The sequence below is a fragment of the Schistocerca piceifrons genome, chromosome 1 (genome assembly GCF_021461385.2).
Source record: "Schistocerca piceifrons isolate TAMUIC-IGC-003096 chromosome 1, iqSchPice1.1, whole genome shotgun sequence".
Classification (NCBI taxonomy): Eukaryota; Metazoa; Arthropoda; class Insecta; order Orthoptera; family Acrididae; genus Schistocerca; species Schistocerca piceifrons.
Genome location: NC_060138.1, coordinates 642,543,603 through 642,563,429, shown reverse-complemented (window position 1 = coordinate 642,563,429; position 19,827 = coordinate 642,543,603). Strand labels below are relative to the sequence as shown.

Sequence of the window (19,827 nt, the reverse complement as noted above, 5' to 3'; positions counted from 1 at the left end):
CACATCTCAGCTGTACAAACGTCAGAACTTTCACCAGCATCAACAGGTGCTGAAGCAGAATCACTTGAACAAACGTTATTTGTAAATCTATTACCGCGAAACTTTCGCTTTTTAAATAATGATGCACTCCTAGGCATCGTAGAAACTACGCACTCACCACTGAAAGTCAAAACAAGACAGATAACAAACTCCAAATGAGCGACAAACTAAACTCGAGGCTCAAAACAAACACTCACAGATCAAAAACTGAACAATAAACACAGCTAGTCGTAAAAACAATGGTACCTATGGAAGGATCAAAGATTCTACAACTGAAGAGTGAAATCCACAGCCTTCTATATGTAATGTTTTCGGAAATGCGAAGATTTAAATGTGTACAAATCACAAGATGGGTAACTTTGCTGGGCGCACATGTAATTTTGAAAAATTAAATAAAAATACTTCCAATTGGAATTTCTTAACAAATTTTGCACCATTTTAAGCAGAAAATTTCAAATTAAGTTATAAGGTTAAAAACTGAAAATGTGAATTTTTTCCATTTTCCGGCATTCCAACTCCCCTTAAACACTGGTGCGACCTGCACAATTTTCCAATCTGTAGGTAAAGATCTATCGGTGAGCGAGCGGTTGTATATAATTGTTAAGTAGGGAGCTATTGTATCAGCGTAATCTGAAAGGATGTGTACCATCACCTGTCAAGCCATTTTTTCTAATTTGAAAATAAAAATACAATTAATGCAGTTGATGTTGCAATAATTTGAACTTTAATTCCAAAATTTTGGGGATCAAAACTGCAGAGGGCAAAGGGGAAAAGTGGGGGGGAGGGGGGGAGGGGGGGGAGGGGAGGGGACTGCTCATTGTCTTGATGGAAGAGACCTTTTTTTCCGAAATAGGACATATTTCCTCAATTTCTTCACTCAACCAGTGCAATAATGACACACAATATTCCCCTGTTATTGTTTGTCCCTTTTTCAGGTGATCATCATAGATGGTTGCACATGCATCCCAAAAAACCGTGGCCATCACCTTGCTGACCCATTTCACCATATTTGCCTTCTTCAGAGCCCAATATCCTTCAAAACACCACTATTTTGACTGTTCTTTAGCCTCTGGAGTATAGAAGTGTATCCATGTTCTGTCCACAGTTACATATTAACACAGAAACCCAGCAAAATTTTAATAGAAAAGTGCCAAAACAGTCTCAATGTCTTAACTGGCAGAAGTAAAGCTGTGAGGACAGGGCATGAGTCGTGCTTGGGTAGCTCAGATGGTAGAGCACTTGCCCATGAAAGGCAAAGGTCCCGAGTTTTGAGTCTCGGTCTGGCACACAGTTTTAATCTGCCAGGAAGTTTCAATTATGTTTATTGTCCACTGAGAGCAAAGGCAACACCCACCTTGCCGAGATTTTTTTCACACATTATTTGTTATGCAAAATTGACAAAAAAAAGTGCCTTGCAGTATGCTTGTGGCCTCAACTACTTCACACACTTTGATTTGTTGATCACTCGAAATCATATCGTTGATTTTGTCAATAATTTCAGAGGTCGTCAGTTCCTCTGGATGTTCTGACTATTGTTCATCTTTTGTGGATGTAGGGCTACATTTAAACTCATTGATTCAAATGTAAACACTTTACCCAGATGTAAACAGTTCACCCAGTTGCAAAAATTGGAACAGATATGCAGTTTTGGTCTGTTTCAGTGTTAAACCTTTTAAATAGAAATGTTTAACCATTGCTAAAACTCACTTTTATTCCATGTTACAAAATAAATATAAGCTTGTTGCTTCAGTCAACGGACAATGAGACCATGTGATGGATATGGCCGCAAATTTACCATCCCTCTAGCAACAGATGTTGCTTACTATCAGCAAACCATTCCAATAGGGACTTACTGAATGACCCTCAGATTTAAGAGAGAGAGTGGACACTGAACACTTTCTGAACTTCCCACATTGGAAGAAAAACTTAACTGATCTCTGACTACAAAGTTCCAAAATATACACCACCACAACATTTCTGCCTCATAGAGCTCCAAACTTGCCTCCTGCACCCCACCAGGGCTGCCCACCAACTCCTCAATTTTACAAGCTACTCATAGCTCCATTCCATTATATTCTTATGACATGCAGACATTTCAACCAATCAGCCTCCATAGCAGGAAGTACGCACTGTGAATGGCCACTTCTTGTTACTACTCATAGTACTACTGTAATGTTCTGCTGCCTACTGCCACTTTTAGGAGTCTGTTTCCCAGTGGGTACTAGAAAATGCCAGCCATTCTGTGGGAAATTCTTTCATTTGAATACTGTCAGGTCAGACCAGGCCACCAACCTTTAGCAGATTGGGGGAACTCAGCTTTTTATTTTCAGGCTGGTGAATAGCCACAGCACCATAGACACTGGAAAACTAGCATTGCTGACAGTGAACAAAAGAAAGCAGCATTAGCCAACAGGTGCAGACCAAAATGATATGTTACATGTAGACCAATTACTCAGAAAGTAACTCCTCAATTTAGCTTCAGTTCATAGTAAAATGTCAATTATGGCCTTAATGAACAGTGACAAACAACAATAATAACTGAGTTGAAATTTTCTGTGAGGTTTTCAAGGACACTGATTAAGGAAACTTTTGAAATGAAATAGTTACTTAATTATGATTGTATGCTTATTTATATGCCATGATTTACTTAAAACATTAATATTTGCAAACACTTGGAAATTATGGTACCAGCATTATGATCCTGTAAAAATTTTCAGTTCCTTTTTCTTTTTTTTTTTCAGTTGAATCACTTCTCAATGAGACTGACATCTCTGTGGTAGTATTCACTGGCAATCTAGATCTCATTGTTGACACACCAGGTAAATAAATCTAAAAATAGTGATTTCAAGTGCAGTGATATTTTGTAAATTGAATTAAATGTTCACGAGAGAAAATGACTAAGACACATCCTCATATAGGTACACTGAAATGGGTAGAAAATTTAAAGTGGGCTGGTGCTCAAAGCTGGAAGGAATCAAATCGTTCACCCATAACAGTTAACAGTATCATTGAAGGATACTACAAGAAATACAGCAACTTCGCATTTTACTGGATTACACGTTCTGGCCATATGGTGAGTAATGCATATTTCATGTCTACAAAATGCCAAAAAATATCATTTTTAAAGGAATTAATATAAAATAATGTAACTTAGCGATACACATCTGTTGGTCCCCCAAATTCATGGACCGCTGAATCAAATTACAGAGCTACTGTTCCTATATTTCTACATAAAGTGATCAGATCAATAACAATTAATGTGGATGTACTTTACTTTCACTATATGAACACCACAAAAATGCCCATCATCTGCAACAATACTGCTGCTTTCCAAAACAGAGCAACAATTAGCATTTTCAACTACTTTTGTCAGGATGACTTCTGAAAACATCAGTGATGTGAAACCCAACCTGCAATTTTTTCACATGACATCCTGAAAACCATGGATCAAGGTAGTCAGGTAGCTGCAGCAATAACTCAGTACCATACTTAAGCTTATTACAAAAAGTATGATGGTACAGTATATCAAGCAATATTTCTGACTGCACTGAGGATTTCTTGATAGGTAGACTGCAGCTTGTTATTCACAGATGATACAGTTATCTATAATGCAGAACAGTCTGAAAGAAGCAGCACAAATAGTGAGATCTTGATAAGTTTTCAAAGTGATGCAAAGATTGTCTTGCTTTAAATATCCAAAAATGTAAAGCTGCACATTTCACAGAATGAAAAATTGTATTTTCCTTCAACTACAACATCAGAGAGCCACAGTTGAAATAGGTCAACTCATTCAAGTACCTGGATGGTAACAGTTGATAGGGACATGAAATGGAATGCAATCCATCTACAAAGGAGAGTGCTTACAAATCACCCTTGCAACCCATCCTACAATATTGCTCAAGTACCTTGGACCTGTACCAAATAGTACTAACAGGGGATGTTGAACATATACAGAGAAGGGCAGCATGAATGGTCACAGATTTGTTCAACACATCAGACAGTGTCATGAAGATGCAGAACAAACTGAACTGGCAGACATTTGAAGAACTGAGAAAGCCAACTTACAGAGTTTCAAAAACCATCTTTTTATGATGAGTCTAGGAATCTAGAAATATACAGCAACTGCCATAGGGATCACGAGGACAAATTAAATTAACAGCATGCACAGAGGTGTTTAAGCAGCCATTCTTCCTGCACTCCATATATGCATAAAATGAAAAAAAGCTCTAATAACTGGTGCAATGAGAGGAACCCTCTGCTATTCACTTCACAATGGTTTGCACAATATGAATGTAGATGTAGGTGACAGTGTGGTGGTGTTAAATCTGGAGATGCACTTGTATGACAAACATTTCCTTGCCCGGCTTTTTATTTTCAAAAAAAATGTTCCATACAAAATGTACATATGAACTGACTGCTTAATGCCTCCTACTGAAGAATCAGTTTTCAGTTGGTAAATATGGTGAAAATGTAAACTTAAAACCAACATTTTGACCAAATTGCAATGACTTTCCTCAAAGCAAGACAATGACATGACACAACACCCAGAAGAATTTTAACCATAAAACTTAATAAACATTGGGCATGTATATCTAGACCATCTTTGCTGAAACCATAGACACAATTTTATTTTTATAAAGACTTAAAGACCAATCTGAGACATGTGAAATATTAAATAACCAGTTCCTGAACATTAGCAACAGCCTTTCCTCTCAAATTGGTGTTCCAGTGCTCTACCTCATCAGACCTAGAGTTATTACTCAAAATATTGTTTCTATCTCCAGTGATACAAGGTGAAATCTACAGTATTATAAAACAGAAAGTAAATTCACACTCATGTGGTTCTGAAGGTATATCAAATTACCTTCTCAAATAAATTTGCCATCATTTGTCTTAACCCTTGTCAGATATAATAAACTCCTCCTCATCATTGGACCAATTCCCTAACATTTTCAAGGCATCAAAAGTGGTTCCTCTCTCTAATAAAGATGAAAGGAGTTATGTTAATAACTACATTCATCACAATCTTATAGCAAATATCCAACATTTTTGAGAAAGCAGTATATAAACATGTTATTAAGTTTGTAGATAATATCTGTTTTGAGCCCTCATTAGTTTTGCTTTCAAAATGGGAGATCAGAAAATGGGGCCCTATATTCATTTCTAAATGAAATTTATACGGCACTCAGTGCCATGAAGCAAACAACAGAAGTATTCCGTGCTGTCACAAAGACCTTCAGTCTCATCAGTCATGAGTTATTTATGTATAATCTGCCACAATATAGAATTTTGGGTGAAGTTCTATGACCCCTTTAGGTCATATCTCCCAGACAGAGTATAAAGAGTTTTAATCACCTCAAAACTATTGCAGCATACAGTCAAAGGAGCAAGTCATAAGGCAAGGCATTTCTCAGGATTCCACACCTGGTCCACTTCTGTCTAGTGTATTTACCAATGATATCCCCCAAAGCATTCAAAAAGATCTACCAATAATAAACATGCAATTCTGGAGCTCGGTATCCTACCAATGCCTCATATTTATATTCATAAAACAGTGCATTTTATTCATGAAAATTTGTACACACATAAAAAAAACTTTTGCATCACCTCAGTTCTGAGAGTTATGGAACTTGCACAGAAAATTGGAATAGAGATCAACATTCAATCATTTCCGCCCTTTTCATTGCTCATGGAAACCACACATTGCATGTTGTACTACCATACAGCAAGGCCTTCAGATGTGCTGGTCCAGATTGCTGTGCACACCGGTACCTCTAATACCCAGTAGCATGTCCTTTTGCATTGATGCATGTCTGTATTTGTCATGGCATACTATCCCAAAGTTCATCAAGGCACTGTTGGTCCAGATTGTCCCACTCCTCAATGGTGATTCGGTGTACAACCCTTAGAGTGGTTGGTGGGTCACGTCATCCATAAACAGCCCTTTTTAATCAATCCCAGGCATGTTTGATAGATTCCGTGTCTGGAGAATATTCTGGCCACTCTAGTCGAGCGATGTCATTATCCTGAAGGAAGTCATTCACAAGATGTGCACAATAGGGGCGCGAATTGACATCCTTGAAGACGAATGCCTCACCAATGTACTGCCAATATGGTTGCACTGTCAGTCAGAGGAAGGCTTTGAACTTACTGCTGATGAGTGACAATGAATCCATGAGAGGGGCCATAGTGAAGAGCAAGACAACACTGAAGCTTACTAATAAGTCAGACTCATTGAGTTGCACTGCTTTCAGTCTATTAATAAGTCACCAGCATTGTGAATATGATGTGAACACTTATCCACACAAGGTCTCAGTAAAGACACAAATGTCTAGCTGAGTAATATGTTGGAGCACTGATATTGCTCACAACAGGACATAATGGAAGACCTTCTTTGTGTATTTTTGGAGACCATATAACCATGTTGGAACAGAGCTGTGTGGTCCTAATCATTTCACAACTTCTTGTGGAAGGAAGAAGAGTTCAGTAATGCAGTCATTTTCTTTTTTCAGTCTTCCTTTACACTCATTCACTCAACAAGGTATAAATTTTCTGGTCATAGATGTAACATGGTAACTGCACAGTCGCAGTTCCCTTATCTGCTGTAAGGACCACCATGTGAGGATCTGGAGGATCTGCACATAGCTTACATAGTGCAGCCCTTTTCATCAAGGACATGTTACTCTTGTGAGGTGGAGCTGTAGTACACAAGTGACATGTTTCACATCTGATTTCTCCTACAGCATCACTGGAAAGAGGTGTAACAGCTTCTTCAACAGCACTTCAGGCGAAGGCACTTGATTCAGCAGATCTTAAAGCAAAAGACTTCTGGGAACAAGTGGATACTTTTGTTGTGTGGCCCAAAGGTGAAGAAGAAGTGTCATACTTCTTGCAGCATCTGAATTCTATCCATAAGAATATCAGGTTCATGATGGAAGTGGACAAGGACAGCTGATTGCCATTTCTGATTGTTTTGGTGAAACTGAAAGTGAATGGATCATTGGAGCATTCCATTTACTGTGAGCCCACACAGGGCTGTATTTGTGGCATCTAGCTGCCAGCACCCCTCACAAACTATGGGCATCCTTCAAACGTTGCTGTACTGGGCACAAGTTGTGTCTGGTGGAGACAGCTTTGGAGTGAAGCTGGAACACCTACAACCAGTGTTCAAAGATAATGGATATTCTCCAAATCAGATCAGCACAGCTGTAGGGAAGAAGAAATGAGACTACACACAAGAACAAGAGGAGAAGGAGCAGTTTAAGTTCATGGCATTCCTCCAGTACGTCAGCAATATTTCGTCAAAATTTGGCAGCACCTCAAAAAAACATCATCTCAAAGTAATCTTTCACCCACCTACAAAGACTTGTGTTCTTCTCAATTCAGTGAAGGATATATGGGATTGCAGAAGGCTGGAATCTACAGAATACCTTGTCACAATATTAACGGAAAGTTGCTACACACCATATAGTGGAGTTGCTGAGTCACAGATAGGCACAACAAAAAGACTCTTACAATTATAGCTTTCTGCCCTTAAGCCCTTCATCACCAATAGAGATACATACACACACACACACACACACACACACACACACACACACACACACACACACACACATGACTGCAGTCTCAGGCAACTGACACCACAATGCGAGCAGCAGTACCAGTGCATGATCAGAGTGTCGGAGTGGCAACTGACTGGGGGTAAGGAGGAGGCTGGAGCGGGGAGCGAGAGGGATAGTATGGTGGGGGTGGCAGACAGTGAAGAGCTGTAGGTTAGACTGAGGGCGGGGGAGACGTGGGAGGGGGGGGAGGGGGGAGGAGGAGCAGAAAAGGAGAGAAATAAAAAGACTGGGTGTGGTGGTGGAATGACGGTTGTGTAGTGCTGGAATGGTAAAAGGGAAGGGGCTGGATGGGTGATGATAACGACTAATGAAGGTGGAGGCAAGGATGGTTATGAGAATGTAAGATGTATTGCAGCGAAAGTTCCCACCTGCACAATTCAGAAAAGCTGGTGTTAGTGGGAAGGATCCATATGGCACAGGCTGTGAAGCAGTCATTGAAATGAAGAATGTCGTATTCAGTGGCATGCTCAGCAACAGGGTAGTCCAGTTGTTCCTTAGCCAAAGGTTGTCAGTCTCCATTCATGTGGACAGACAGCCTGTTGGTTGTCATGCATACACAGAATGCAGGACAGTGGTTGCAGCTTAGCTTGTAGGCCACATGACTGATTTCACAGGTAGCCCTACCTTTTATGGGATAGGTGATGTTAGCGACCAGACTGGAGTAGGTGGTGGGAGGATGTATGGAATAGGTCCTGCACCTAGGTCTATTACAGGAGTATAAGCCCCATGAGTTAAGGGATTGGGAGCAGGGGTTATGTAAGGATGGATTGTAGATTCAGTGGACAGTGGAATACCACTATGGGAGGGGTGGGAAGGATAGTGGGCAGGATATTTCTCATTTCAGTGCACAACGAGAGGTAATCAAGATTTTGGCAGAGAATCTAATTCAGTTGCTCCAGTCCTGTGTGATTCTGAGTTATGAGGGGAATGCTCCTCTGTGGGCAGATGGTGGGACTTTGGGAGGTGGTGAGAGACTGGAAAGATAAGGCACAGGAGATTTGTTTTTGTACAAGGCTGGGAGGATAATTACTGTCTGTGAAGGCTTCAGTGGGACCTTTGGTATATTTGAACAGGGACTGCTCATCACTGCAGATGCGATGACTACGGGTGGCTAGGCTGTATGGAAGGGACTTCTTGGTATGGAATGGGTGGCAGCTGTCGAAGTGGAGGTATTGCTGATGGTTAGTAGGTCTGATACGGACAGAGGTTCTGATGTAGCCATCTTTGAGGTGGAGGTCAACATCTAGGAAGGTGGCTTGTTGGGTTGAGTAGGACCAGGTGAAGCAAAGGGGGAGAAGTTGTTGAGGTTCTGGAGGAATGTGGGTAGGATATCCTCTCCTTATATCCAGATAGCAAAGATGTCATCAGTGAACCTGAACCAGGTGAGGGGTTTAGGATTCTGGGTTTTTAAGGAAGGATTCCTCTAGATGGCCCATGAGTGGGTGAGGATACAATTGGTCATGGAGACTAGGAAGGGGGTTGTTGGTTTGGGATCCGCTGGGCACTGGGAAAGATAGTGTCCAATAGCAGACATCTTTAATTTCTTAAAAAAGAAAAAAAAGAAAAAAATTACATTTTATGACCAATGTCATGTCAAGTGACATTTAATTTTATTAATTTTGACAACTGAATTTTAACTCTGCGAGTGCACATTCTGACAGAGAGTGCTCATGTAGTATTACATTATGCATGCGCCTGGGTGCCATACATGGAGCAGTATTCAAAGAGAGCATATAACTCAACAGAAGACACTCATATAACAGCAGCTGCCTTTTTCCAAGCATCTTTGTGCCTATTTTCAGTGTAAAGATAGTGACGTTAACTAGCTACCCCCATTGCAAAATACTCACCTGAAGACAGTTGTCAACCAAAATATCATGGCAGGAAGTTAATGTTATTTGTCTGAGATCCTGAAACTTCAAACAATAAGCTTAAAATTGAATAGCGAAGGAGTCAAGTCTTCTTTTCAGAAGAACTCCTTTACACAAGTAGATGAATTTTGAATGCTAATCTCAAATAACATCTAAATATTCTCTTATGTACTCGTCTTTGAGGTGGTGGTCACCATCAAGGAAAGTAGCTTGTTGGTTTTAGAAGGACCAGGTGAAGCAAATGGGGCAGAAGGTGTTAAGTTTCTGGAGGAATGTGGACACAGTGTCCTCATCCTCAGTCCAGATCACAAAGTCTAGACCAATGAATCTGAAACAGGTGAGGGGCTTGAGATTCTTAGTGGTTAGGAAGGTTTTCTCTAGATGGCCAATGAACAGGTTGGCATTATCCTATGCCAACTTTTCATGGGCAGTCTAGAGGAATCCTTTCCAACCACCCAGAATCCCAAGCCACACCACTTCGATAGCTGCCACCCATTCCATATCAAGAAGTCCCTTCCACAAAACCTAGCCATCATATCTGCAATCAAATATACCAAAGGTCTCACTGAGGCCTCCACAGCCCATAATTATCCTCTCAAACTTGTTCAGATTTCCCATGCGTTATCTATCCAGTCACCCAGCACCTCCACCCCCCCCCCCCACCCCACCCAATCAAAGTCCCACTCTCTGGCTACAGAGGAGCATTTCCCTTGTGACTCAGGACCCAGGACTGGAGCAATTGAATTGCGTTCTATGTTTCTGTTAGTGTTTCAACTACCTCTTGTTGTGTGCTGAAATGAGAAATATCCTACCCACTATCCTTCCCACCCTCCCACAGTGGTAATCCTCCACCCACCAAACCTACACAATATCCTCACCCAACCATCCCTGCTCCACCCCAGCAAATGCTTGCCTCATGGATCATATCCCTGTAACAGATCTAGATGCAGGACCTGTCACATACATACTCCCACCACAAACCCACTCCAGTATGGTCACAAGCATCACCTATCCCATCCAAGTCAGGGCTACCAGTGAAACTAGTCGTGTAATCTAAAGCTCTCTGACTGCACGAGTGACCACTGACAAACTGTGGCCAAGAGATAGCAGGACTACCCAGTTGCTGAGCACATTGTTCAACAAAATATCCTTCACTTTAAAGACTAATTCACAGCCTGCACTATCTGGATCCTTTCTACCAACACAGGCTTCACTGAATGGCAAAGGTGGGAACTCTCCCTCCAATATATCCTACGTTCCTGTAACCCCCCTGGCCTCAACCTTCATTAGTCACTGTCCTTCACTCACCTAGCCCTTTCGCTGCTCCAACTCCAGCACTGCATGGACTTCTAGTCCACCAGTACATCACAGTCATTTAACTTCTCCTTTTTTCATTTCCTGCCCCCTCACCCCCCCCCCCCCCCCCAATCTAATATCCTACTTGCACCTAGCTACCCTCCCTGTCTCCACCATACTCCATATGCTTCCACAAGCAGCACTTTACTGTCCCCCACTCCTACTCTGCATACCTCCCCCTCACCACCCCAGACTCCTCCTTACCTCTACCACCTAGATTGCTTCTCCAATCGCTTGCAGTTGCTTGCAGTCTGGCCTTGGCAGCCAGAGACCGTGGTCATGTGTGTGTGAGCTGTGCTTGCTTGATCACTGATATACAATACTTCAAACGTTCAAGAATGGATGTATTTCAACCACACCATTTTCTTTGCACAAGTTAGAAATTGATCACATTTCTAATAGAAATTCTTTACCCTTCCTTTTGAATTGCAGAATTTGAAAATAACATGCTTTTACCATTTTGGATAGATACAATGAAATTATATTGCATCTTTCTTTTTTCCCAGTCTTATGCTTCTGGAATATCGTATTGTTGCTAATTGTCACAGTTCTCCTTGATGTGCAAAATAAATTAAAAAAATGTTGCCAGAGTCATAATTTTAAGTTTCATAAAGCTAGGTTTAAAATGAACTATGGATGCCATTCTGCATGTTAACATCTTACTTCCTTCTTATATAATTTAAAATATTGGTTGCATTCTTTTGGTGACCTTACAAAACACTAACATTTGTTATATACATACTTATTAAGACATCATAAGGAACTATGACAGTTTATTTAATCTTATCCTCATTGTTACAAAGAATGTCAGCACATTAGTGGGATATCTCATTTCAATTGATAAACTCTATAAGTGACTAATCTGATTGCTTTCTGGGTCCAGAGAAAACCAACTACAACTGTTAACATCTGAAAACTCACCATAGTTACAGTGCACTGATGATGTGATGCAAATCATGTAAAGATGATGTTGATAGCAAATGTGGTTAAATTTCAGTGTGGCAGAGGTGACAACAAACCATTGTGTATTCCTTTGATTGGTAGAGTGTCTTTTATATCAAATTTTTAATGTGTTAATATACAATTAGCATATGAAGTATGTCTGTATCAAGAATCCATGTGCAAACTTTTGTCTCCCAGTCATTAATCATTTCAGTTTGACCATGTTTCTAAAAACAACAATCAGTTCTCATAGCCTATTGTTTATTGCATACCCTATGAATAAGAGACCATCCTTATTCCCAGTGGTCCCAGGATATCCAATTACTCAGACAAACAAATTTTCTGTGATATAATTTGTCATTCTGACAGTGTAGCCTCCATTTGATTTGGTAAAGCTTCCATTTGCCTTACCTACTGATAACAATTTTGCAATGAGGAGATGAAAGTGTACCTGAAATGCTTGGATAATTTAAACTGTAAACCTGCAAGAAAGATAACATAATTTTTGTGAAACATGGTTGGATAAATTTAGAGACCCTATATTTCAAGATTATAGAGCAACTGTTATGCTCTTGTAGGGATCATAAGAAAAAGGTTACGAAAGATTGAGGTGGATAAAGATGCATTTAGACAGTCATTATTCCCTCACTCAGTATGTGAATGACATAGGAAAGGAAGTTGATAACATTGTTACAGTGCACACTTCCCCACACACTATACATCTTCATGTGCATGCATACTCCACAAGTGACTGTTTCTTGTATGGCAGAGGGTACCCTGTACCACAACTAGGTGTTTCCTTTCCTGTTCTGCTCACAGAGAGAGAAAGGGAGGAACAACTGTCTATATTCCTCTGTATAAGCAATTTCTTGTATCTTATTTTCATGGTCCCTATGCAAAATGTATGTTGGTGGCAGTAGGAACATTATGCAGTCAGCTTCAAATGCCAGTTCTCTAAACTTTCTCAGTAGTTTTCTTCAAAATCAATATCTTCTTCCCTCCAGGGATTCCCAGTTGAGCTCCCAAAGCATATCCTTAATGCTTGCATGCTGATCAAACCTACCAGTAACAAATTTATCAGCTTGCCAGCCGGCTGGAGTGGCCATGCGGTTCTAGGCACTGCAGTCTGGAACTGAGCGACCGCTACAGTCACAGGTTCGAATCCTGCCTCGGGCATGGATGTGTGTGATGTCCTTGGGTTAGTTAGGTTTAATTAGTTCTAAGTTCTAGGTGACTGATGACCTCAGAAGTTAAGTCGCATAGAGCTCAGAGCCATTTGAACCATTTATCAGCTCGCCTATGAATTGTTTTGATGTCTTCTTTCAATCCAACCTTGTGTGGATCCCGAACTCTCAAGAAGTACTCAAAAATAAGTTGCACTAGCATCCTATATGTGGTCTCCTTTACAGATAAACCACACTGTCCTAAAATTCTCCTAATAAACTGAAGTCGACCTTTTGCCTTCCCTACCACAATCCTCACTTCCTCATTTCATTTCATATCGCTTTGCAGTGTTATGCCCAGATATTTAAACAAAATGACTGTGTCAAGCAGGACACTACTAATGCTATATCCAAACATTAAGGATTTGTTTTTCCTATCATCCACATTAAATTACATTTTCTACATTAAGAGCCAGCTGCCATTCATCACTCTAACCGGAAATTTTGTCTAGGTCATCTTGTATCAACCTACAGTCACTTATCCTTGACACCTTCCTGTATACCATAGCATCATCAGTGAACAATTGCAGATTGCTACCCACCCTGTTTGCCAGATCATTTATGAGTACAGAAAATAGCAGTGATCCTATCACACTTCCCTAGGAAACTCCTGATGTTACTGCCGTCTCTGATGATCACTCGCCGTTGAGGTCAACGTACTGGATTCTATTATGTAAGAAGTCTTCAAGCTAGTCACATATCTGGGAGCCTATTCCATATGCACATACCTTCATTAACAAACAATGGAAAATCCAGGATGGAATGTAACAATATTAGAGAAGAAAAGTTGCTACTCATCATATGGCGGAGATGCTGAGTCGCGATAAGCACAACAAAAAGATTCACACAATTATAGCTTTCGGCCATTAAGGCCTTTGTCAGCAATAGACACACATACGAACACGCACACACACACTCACACAAATGCGACTTGTACACACATCTGCAATCTCAAATAATTGAAACCACACTGCCTTCATTAACAGTCTCCTGTGAGGCACCTTGTTGAATGCTTTTCAGAAATCTAGAAATATGGAATCTGCCTGCTGCCCTTCATCCATAGTTTGCAGTATATCATGTGAGAAAAGTTTCACACAAGTGATGCTTTCTAAAGCTGTGCTAATTCTTGGACATGAGCTTTTTGGTCCCTAGGAAATTTATTACATTCAAACTCAGGGTATGCTCTAGAATCCTGCAGTAAATTGATGTTGAGGATGTGGGTCTGTAACTTTGAGGGTCCGTTCTTTTACCCTTCTTATATACAGTAATCACCAGCATTTTTTTCCAGTCACTTGGAACTTTGCACTGGTCGAAAGATTTGTGATAAATGCAAACCAATTAAGGGGCCAGTGATGTAGAGTACTCTTTGTAAAAACAAATTTGGATTCCATCCAGACCTGGTGACTTATTTGTTTCCAACTCTTTCAGTTGTTTCTCTATACCAGGGAGGCTTATTACTATATCACCATATGGGACTCTGTGTGATGTCAAATGATAGTACATTTGTATGATTCTCCTGTGTGAACAATTTCTTAAATGTGGAATTGAAATCATTGGCCTTCCTTTTGCTATCTTCTTCTGCTAAACCAGACTGGTCAACACATGGCTGGATGGAAACCTTAGACCCACTTAGAGATTTTACATAGGACCAGAATTTTTTGGTTCTTTGTCAGATCTTTAGCCAAGGTTTGATGGTGGTAGCTGTCGTATGCTTCACACATAGATCTTTTCACATACACATGAATCTCGGTTAATTTTTGCCTGTTTTCATTTGTGCATCCTCTTTTGAATCAATTCTACAGTTGGTTCCAGAGTATTTAGTAGGGATATTTAGGCTAGCTCATGGTAGATAAAGTGAACTCTATATAATTCAGACAATAAGCTGCAGACAGGAGTTGAAGCTGTGGTACAACCAATATCATAAAAACTATAAAAATTAAAAAAGCAGAACATGTATACTATAGGGAAAAAATACTACAAGAATAAATTAAAAACAACTAGCGGCATTACTGAACAATAAAAAGACAGAAATGATTGTGAACATGTAACAATCTCCAGAAAATAGTTATGAAAGAAATGACACACTGAAATAATTGCCTACCAAATTCATAGACTAATAAACAACCAAAAACAAATGCATTAGATTTACTTCTGCTCACACTGAATGCACCAATAATTAAAAAAAATACAAGCCTAATGGTGATAAAAATTTAATCAGGTAACTGCTGCTATAGTCTTCAGTCCCAAGAGTGGTTTGATGTAAAAGTGGACTTAACTTGATGGTTGTATTCTCTTTTTCCCACAGTAGTGCCATAGTCTCAAACTGAAAAATTGTTTTATTGATAATATAATGTAAATGGATGGATAAAAAAATCTACTCACCCAATGGCAGCTGGGGAACACACACACAAGAGGGTTTAACTTTTACAAGCTTTCAGAGGTTCTTTCTTCTAGCATAAGCCCCTTCAGCTCTTCTGCCAGAAGGAGCTCCTGGCTCCAAAAGCTTGAAAAAGTTAAACCCTCTTGTGTGTGTGTGTTCCCCTGCCACTACTTGGTGAGTAGAGTTTTTATCTATCCATTTACATTATTTAACGTTTTTGATGACTAAGAGTGTGTGAAGTGAATGTGCAAACTCCCCACTTCTCTTACACGAGTTGACTTACTTGGGAATGCACAGCCAATCTTCTTCTCTGGATAGCCAGCTTCTGGAATCTCTACAAACTTCTTCTCTGAAGAATGATGCTATTCGCAGGAACCTTTTAAGACTCTTTCTCTCTTTGTGAAATAATGAGGTACTCGAAGAATACTTTTCAACAACTATTGGTATATTTGAACTTCCACAAAGAACAAGATTCACACTTCTCACATAAATAATTGACTTCTTGTAAGTCACCCATGTCATCTTACATTAAAAACAATTAACTTACATTTACAATAGAGTTGGCTTGATAACCATGACTCTATTATACAGAAATCATACACATGTCTTGTCTCTAGTAAGTTCACATTAAAAGTTATTAAAAATCTTTTTTCACTCAATTTTTCTTTCATCACTACCAATAGTCACAGTTATTAAACAGCATAGAATAAAACAGAAGTTCCTTGGTGCTACTGTTTGCTTTCATTATGACTCCCATGGACCGACCAACAAGTACTTTTCGGTGCTGTTCGGCCGCCGTGTCTACTGTCTTCATATGACAAACTTCAAACCTACACACACAAACAGGTGACGCGCAGTAAATATTATTCCTTTCTCCCACTCACATCTAAAATATTGTGTGATTGAGATGGTGGAAGGCTGAGTGATTTTAGAATTTGTGCAGAAATTCTTGGAACACTACAATTATAAAAAATTGTTTGGATATTTCAACTATGTTCAACATTGATGACCACAACACCATGGATTTTCAGGTTCACTGGTAAGGACATTTGTTTTCCTCAACAGACTACTGAGTCATGACAAGGCTCTAATAATTAACAGTACTTTACTTACTATTTCACCAGTAACACTCATAAAAACTGTCTAATAAATTTTCATCCAAAACCATATAATGAAAGTACTAAATACAGTACACTTATACAATCTTTAAAAAAAGTTACACTCAGTGGCAGTTCATTGAACTAGTTCCTTACTTTGCAATATAAATGCAGAGACCAACACATAATTGCCAATTTGTTACACACAAATGTTAATGTGTCCAAAACTGACCGTGAACTTTAACACATAAATTTGTATTGTACAGTTATCAAGCATCGAGGACATGTTGTTAAATAAGTGTGTGACACAGTGATATTAGCATGGTGATCGTAATACACAGCCTTTTGAACACAGAGGTGATGACAGGAGAAATGCTGGCAGCAAACTGAAGATTTTTTGATGAGGTACACATAAACCAACGTGATAACATTTTGTAATCTCAGTAAATACAAATTAGTTTATCAAACTACAGGTAGAAAATTTATTAGTGCAGATGGCCAAAGATTCAACAATAATTAGCTTTAACTAAAAACAGCTACTGAGAAAAGATAAGAGTTCAGTGCTACTTGATTACCACACTGTGAAGTGTTTTTCTTGTTGGTGTAGGGTTTTATGAAGTTGCTGGCTCTCACCTCAAAGTTGGGGCAGAGTCAGAACACTTCATGAGGTCTGTCACCTGACGTAATATCTGATGTATTTTAAATTTTTTTATTTACTTTAATCTGGTCGCCATAATCGATTATTTTGAAGTAGAGGTCCTGCTGATTGCCTCTGAAATCCCACATATAGCCAAGGAAGGGCTTGACTTCTTCATGTTCTGCAGCTGTTACTGGAGCAAAGGATGATAACTTCTACTAATATCATGAAAAATCACTCCCACTACTTTCCTTTTATGAACATATATTTCCTTGAGTGGGTGTACAGATCTTTAGAGTACCTCATGAATTAGAGTAGAAGACAACTTTACATATTCCTTAAAAGAAAATACGACATTTAAGATTACAATATACTTCATTTGTCACAAAACCATGTTGTCTTTTGCTTTCATTCTTGGAGAGTGTGGTTATTCTTTGATGATCAAGCCATCACCAAACAGTGATGCCAAAACATAAAAGGCCCTGCTCACAGCAGGTGAAGTCATTTATTTGTCATCATATCTTGCTGTTTTCCCATATTCCACACCTCCCATTTAATGTTTGCACATACGAAACAAACACACACGCATGGTGCACATTCCGTATCTTAGTCCCTACTTAATATGAACTAATTAAAACATACATTAACATTCAGCGTGTGTCTCAAAGGCTCAACATGACATTCCAGATTATAATATATTTCATTTGTCACAAAACTATGTTGTCTTCTGTTTTCATTCTTGAAGAGTGGGGTTGCATCTATTGATTTTAGTGTCTCATTTCCTAATTTAATCCCTTCTGCAACACCTGATTTAATTGGACTACATTTCTCTACAACGTTCACTTTTGCTGATGTTCACCTTACAACCACTTTTCAAGACTCTTTACATTCCATTCAACTGCACTTCTAAGTTCGTAGATGTCTCTCACATAATTCATACTCTCCATCAAATATCAAAGTTTTTTTCTTCTAATAAGAAGAAGTCTTCTTCAGAAGTCACATCAAAGTTTTTATTTCATCTCCATTAACTTTAGTTCCCATTCTGTTATTTTACTGCTTGCTCAGTGCAGAGATTGAATAAGATCAGCGATGGGCTACAACACTATCTCACTCTCTCCTTGACTACTGTTTTGCTTTCATGCCCTTTGACTCTTGTAATTGCATTCCTATAGAAGTTGTAAATAACCCTTTGCTTCATGTAATTTATCCCTGCAATCTTCATAATTTCAAAGATTGTATTGTAGACCACAGTGTAAAAAGCTTTCTCTAAACCTACAATACTTAAATGAAAGATTGCCTTTTTTTAACCTATTTTCTAAGATAATTCACATGTTCCTACATTTCTTCAGAAGCTAAACCAACCTTCCTTGAGTTTGGCTCCTGACTGTTTTTTCCATTCTTCTATAAATAATTCATGTCAGTATTTTACAACCATTAAACTAATGGTTCTGTAATAGCCATACCTGTTAGCACCTGTCTTCTTTGGAATTGGAGCTGTTACAGTCTTCTTGAAGTCTGAGGCTGTTTTGCTTTTCTCATATATCTTGCACACCTGGTGAAACAGTTCTTCCTTGGATGACCCTCCCAAGAATATCAGTAATTCTGACTTAATAACATCTAACCCAGGGGTTGCTACAGTTTAGGTCTTTCAGTACTCTGTCAAATTCTTCTCATAGTATCATAGCCCCACTCACTTTCATCTATTTCATCTTCCCTTTCTATAATACTATCTTCAAGTTCATTCCACTTGTATAGCCCTTCTGTATATTCCTTCCATCTTACAGCATTCCCTTCTTTGCTTAGTACTGGTTTGCCATCTGAGATCTGAGTTCTTGATATTCTTTCAGCTGCTTCTCATTTCTCCAGGGATGTCTCATTTTTCTATGGGAGGCACCTACCTTTCCCCTAGTTGTACACTATGGTACATGCTTCTGCATACTTGCATTTCTCAACTATCCATTCCTACTTTGCCATTTTGCAGTTCTAGTCAATTTCATTTTTTTAGATGTCAGTATTTTGTTTTGCCTGCTTCACTTACTACATTTTTATATTTTCTCCTTTCATCAGTTACATTCAACATCTCATGCATTATCCAAGAAATTTCTACCGAGCTTTATCTTTTTCTGTATTTGATCCTTTGCTGCCTTCACTATGTCATCTTCTCATCTCTTAAGGCTACCCATTCATCTTCTGTTGTGTTCGTTACTCCTGTTTCAGTCAATGTTGCCCAGTGCTTCCTTTGAAAATCTCAACAGCCTGTTACTTCAACATATCTATGTCTCATGTCCTTAATTTTGTACATTTATGAAATTTCCTCAGTTTTACTCTGCAGTTCATAATCAATATAACACATTCAGAGTACAAATCTGTGCTGATAATGTTTTACAGTTTACAATCTGGCTTTGAAATCTCAGTCTTACTATTATGTAATCTATCTGAAACCTTCCACTTTCTTCAGGTCTGCAGTTTTAAACCATGTATTAGCAATGATTAAATTATAATCTGTGCAGAATTCTATGAGGCTGCTTCCTGTCATTCCCTTCCCTCAGTCCATGTTCTGCCACTATTTTTCATCTTCTCTTTCCTGTTATAGAATTCCAGCCCCCTATTACAATTTGTCATCTCCCTTAACTACCTGAATGAATTATTTTACCTGA

At 39.1% G+C, this 19,827-nt stretch overlaps 1 protein-coding gene across 1 annotated transcript in view; it reads left to right on the top strand.

The window, feature by feature from the left end:
* Positions 1 to 19,827, top strand: part of LOC124760025 (retinoid-inducible serine carboxypeptidase-like) — a 126,678-nt gene that overhangs the window by 69,388 nt on the left and 37,463 nt on the right. The window contains exons 9-10 of the mRNA XM_047249097.1: positions 2,781 to 2,858; positions 2,958 to 3,112. Coding sequence (XP_047105053.1) covers positions 2,781 to 2,858; positions 2,958 to 3,112 — 233 coding nt within the window. The remainder of the gene's footprint in view (positions 1 to 2,780; positions 2,859 to 2,957; positions 3,113 to 19,827) is intronic.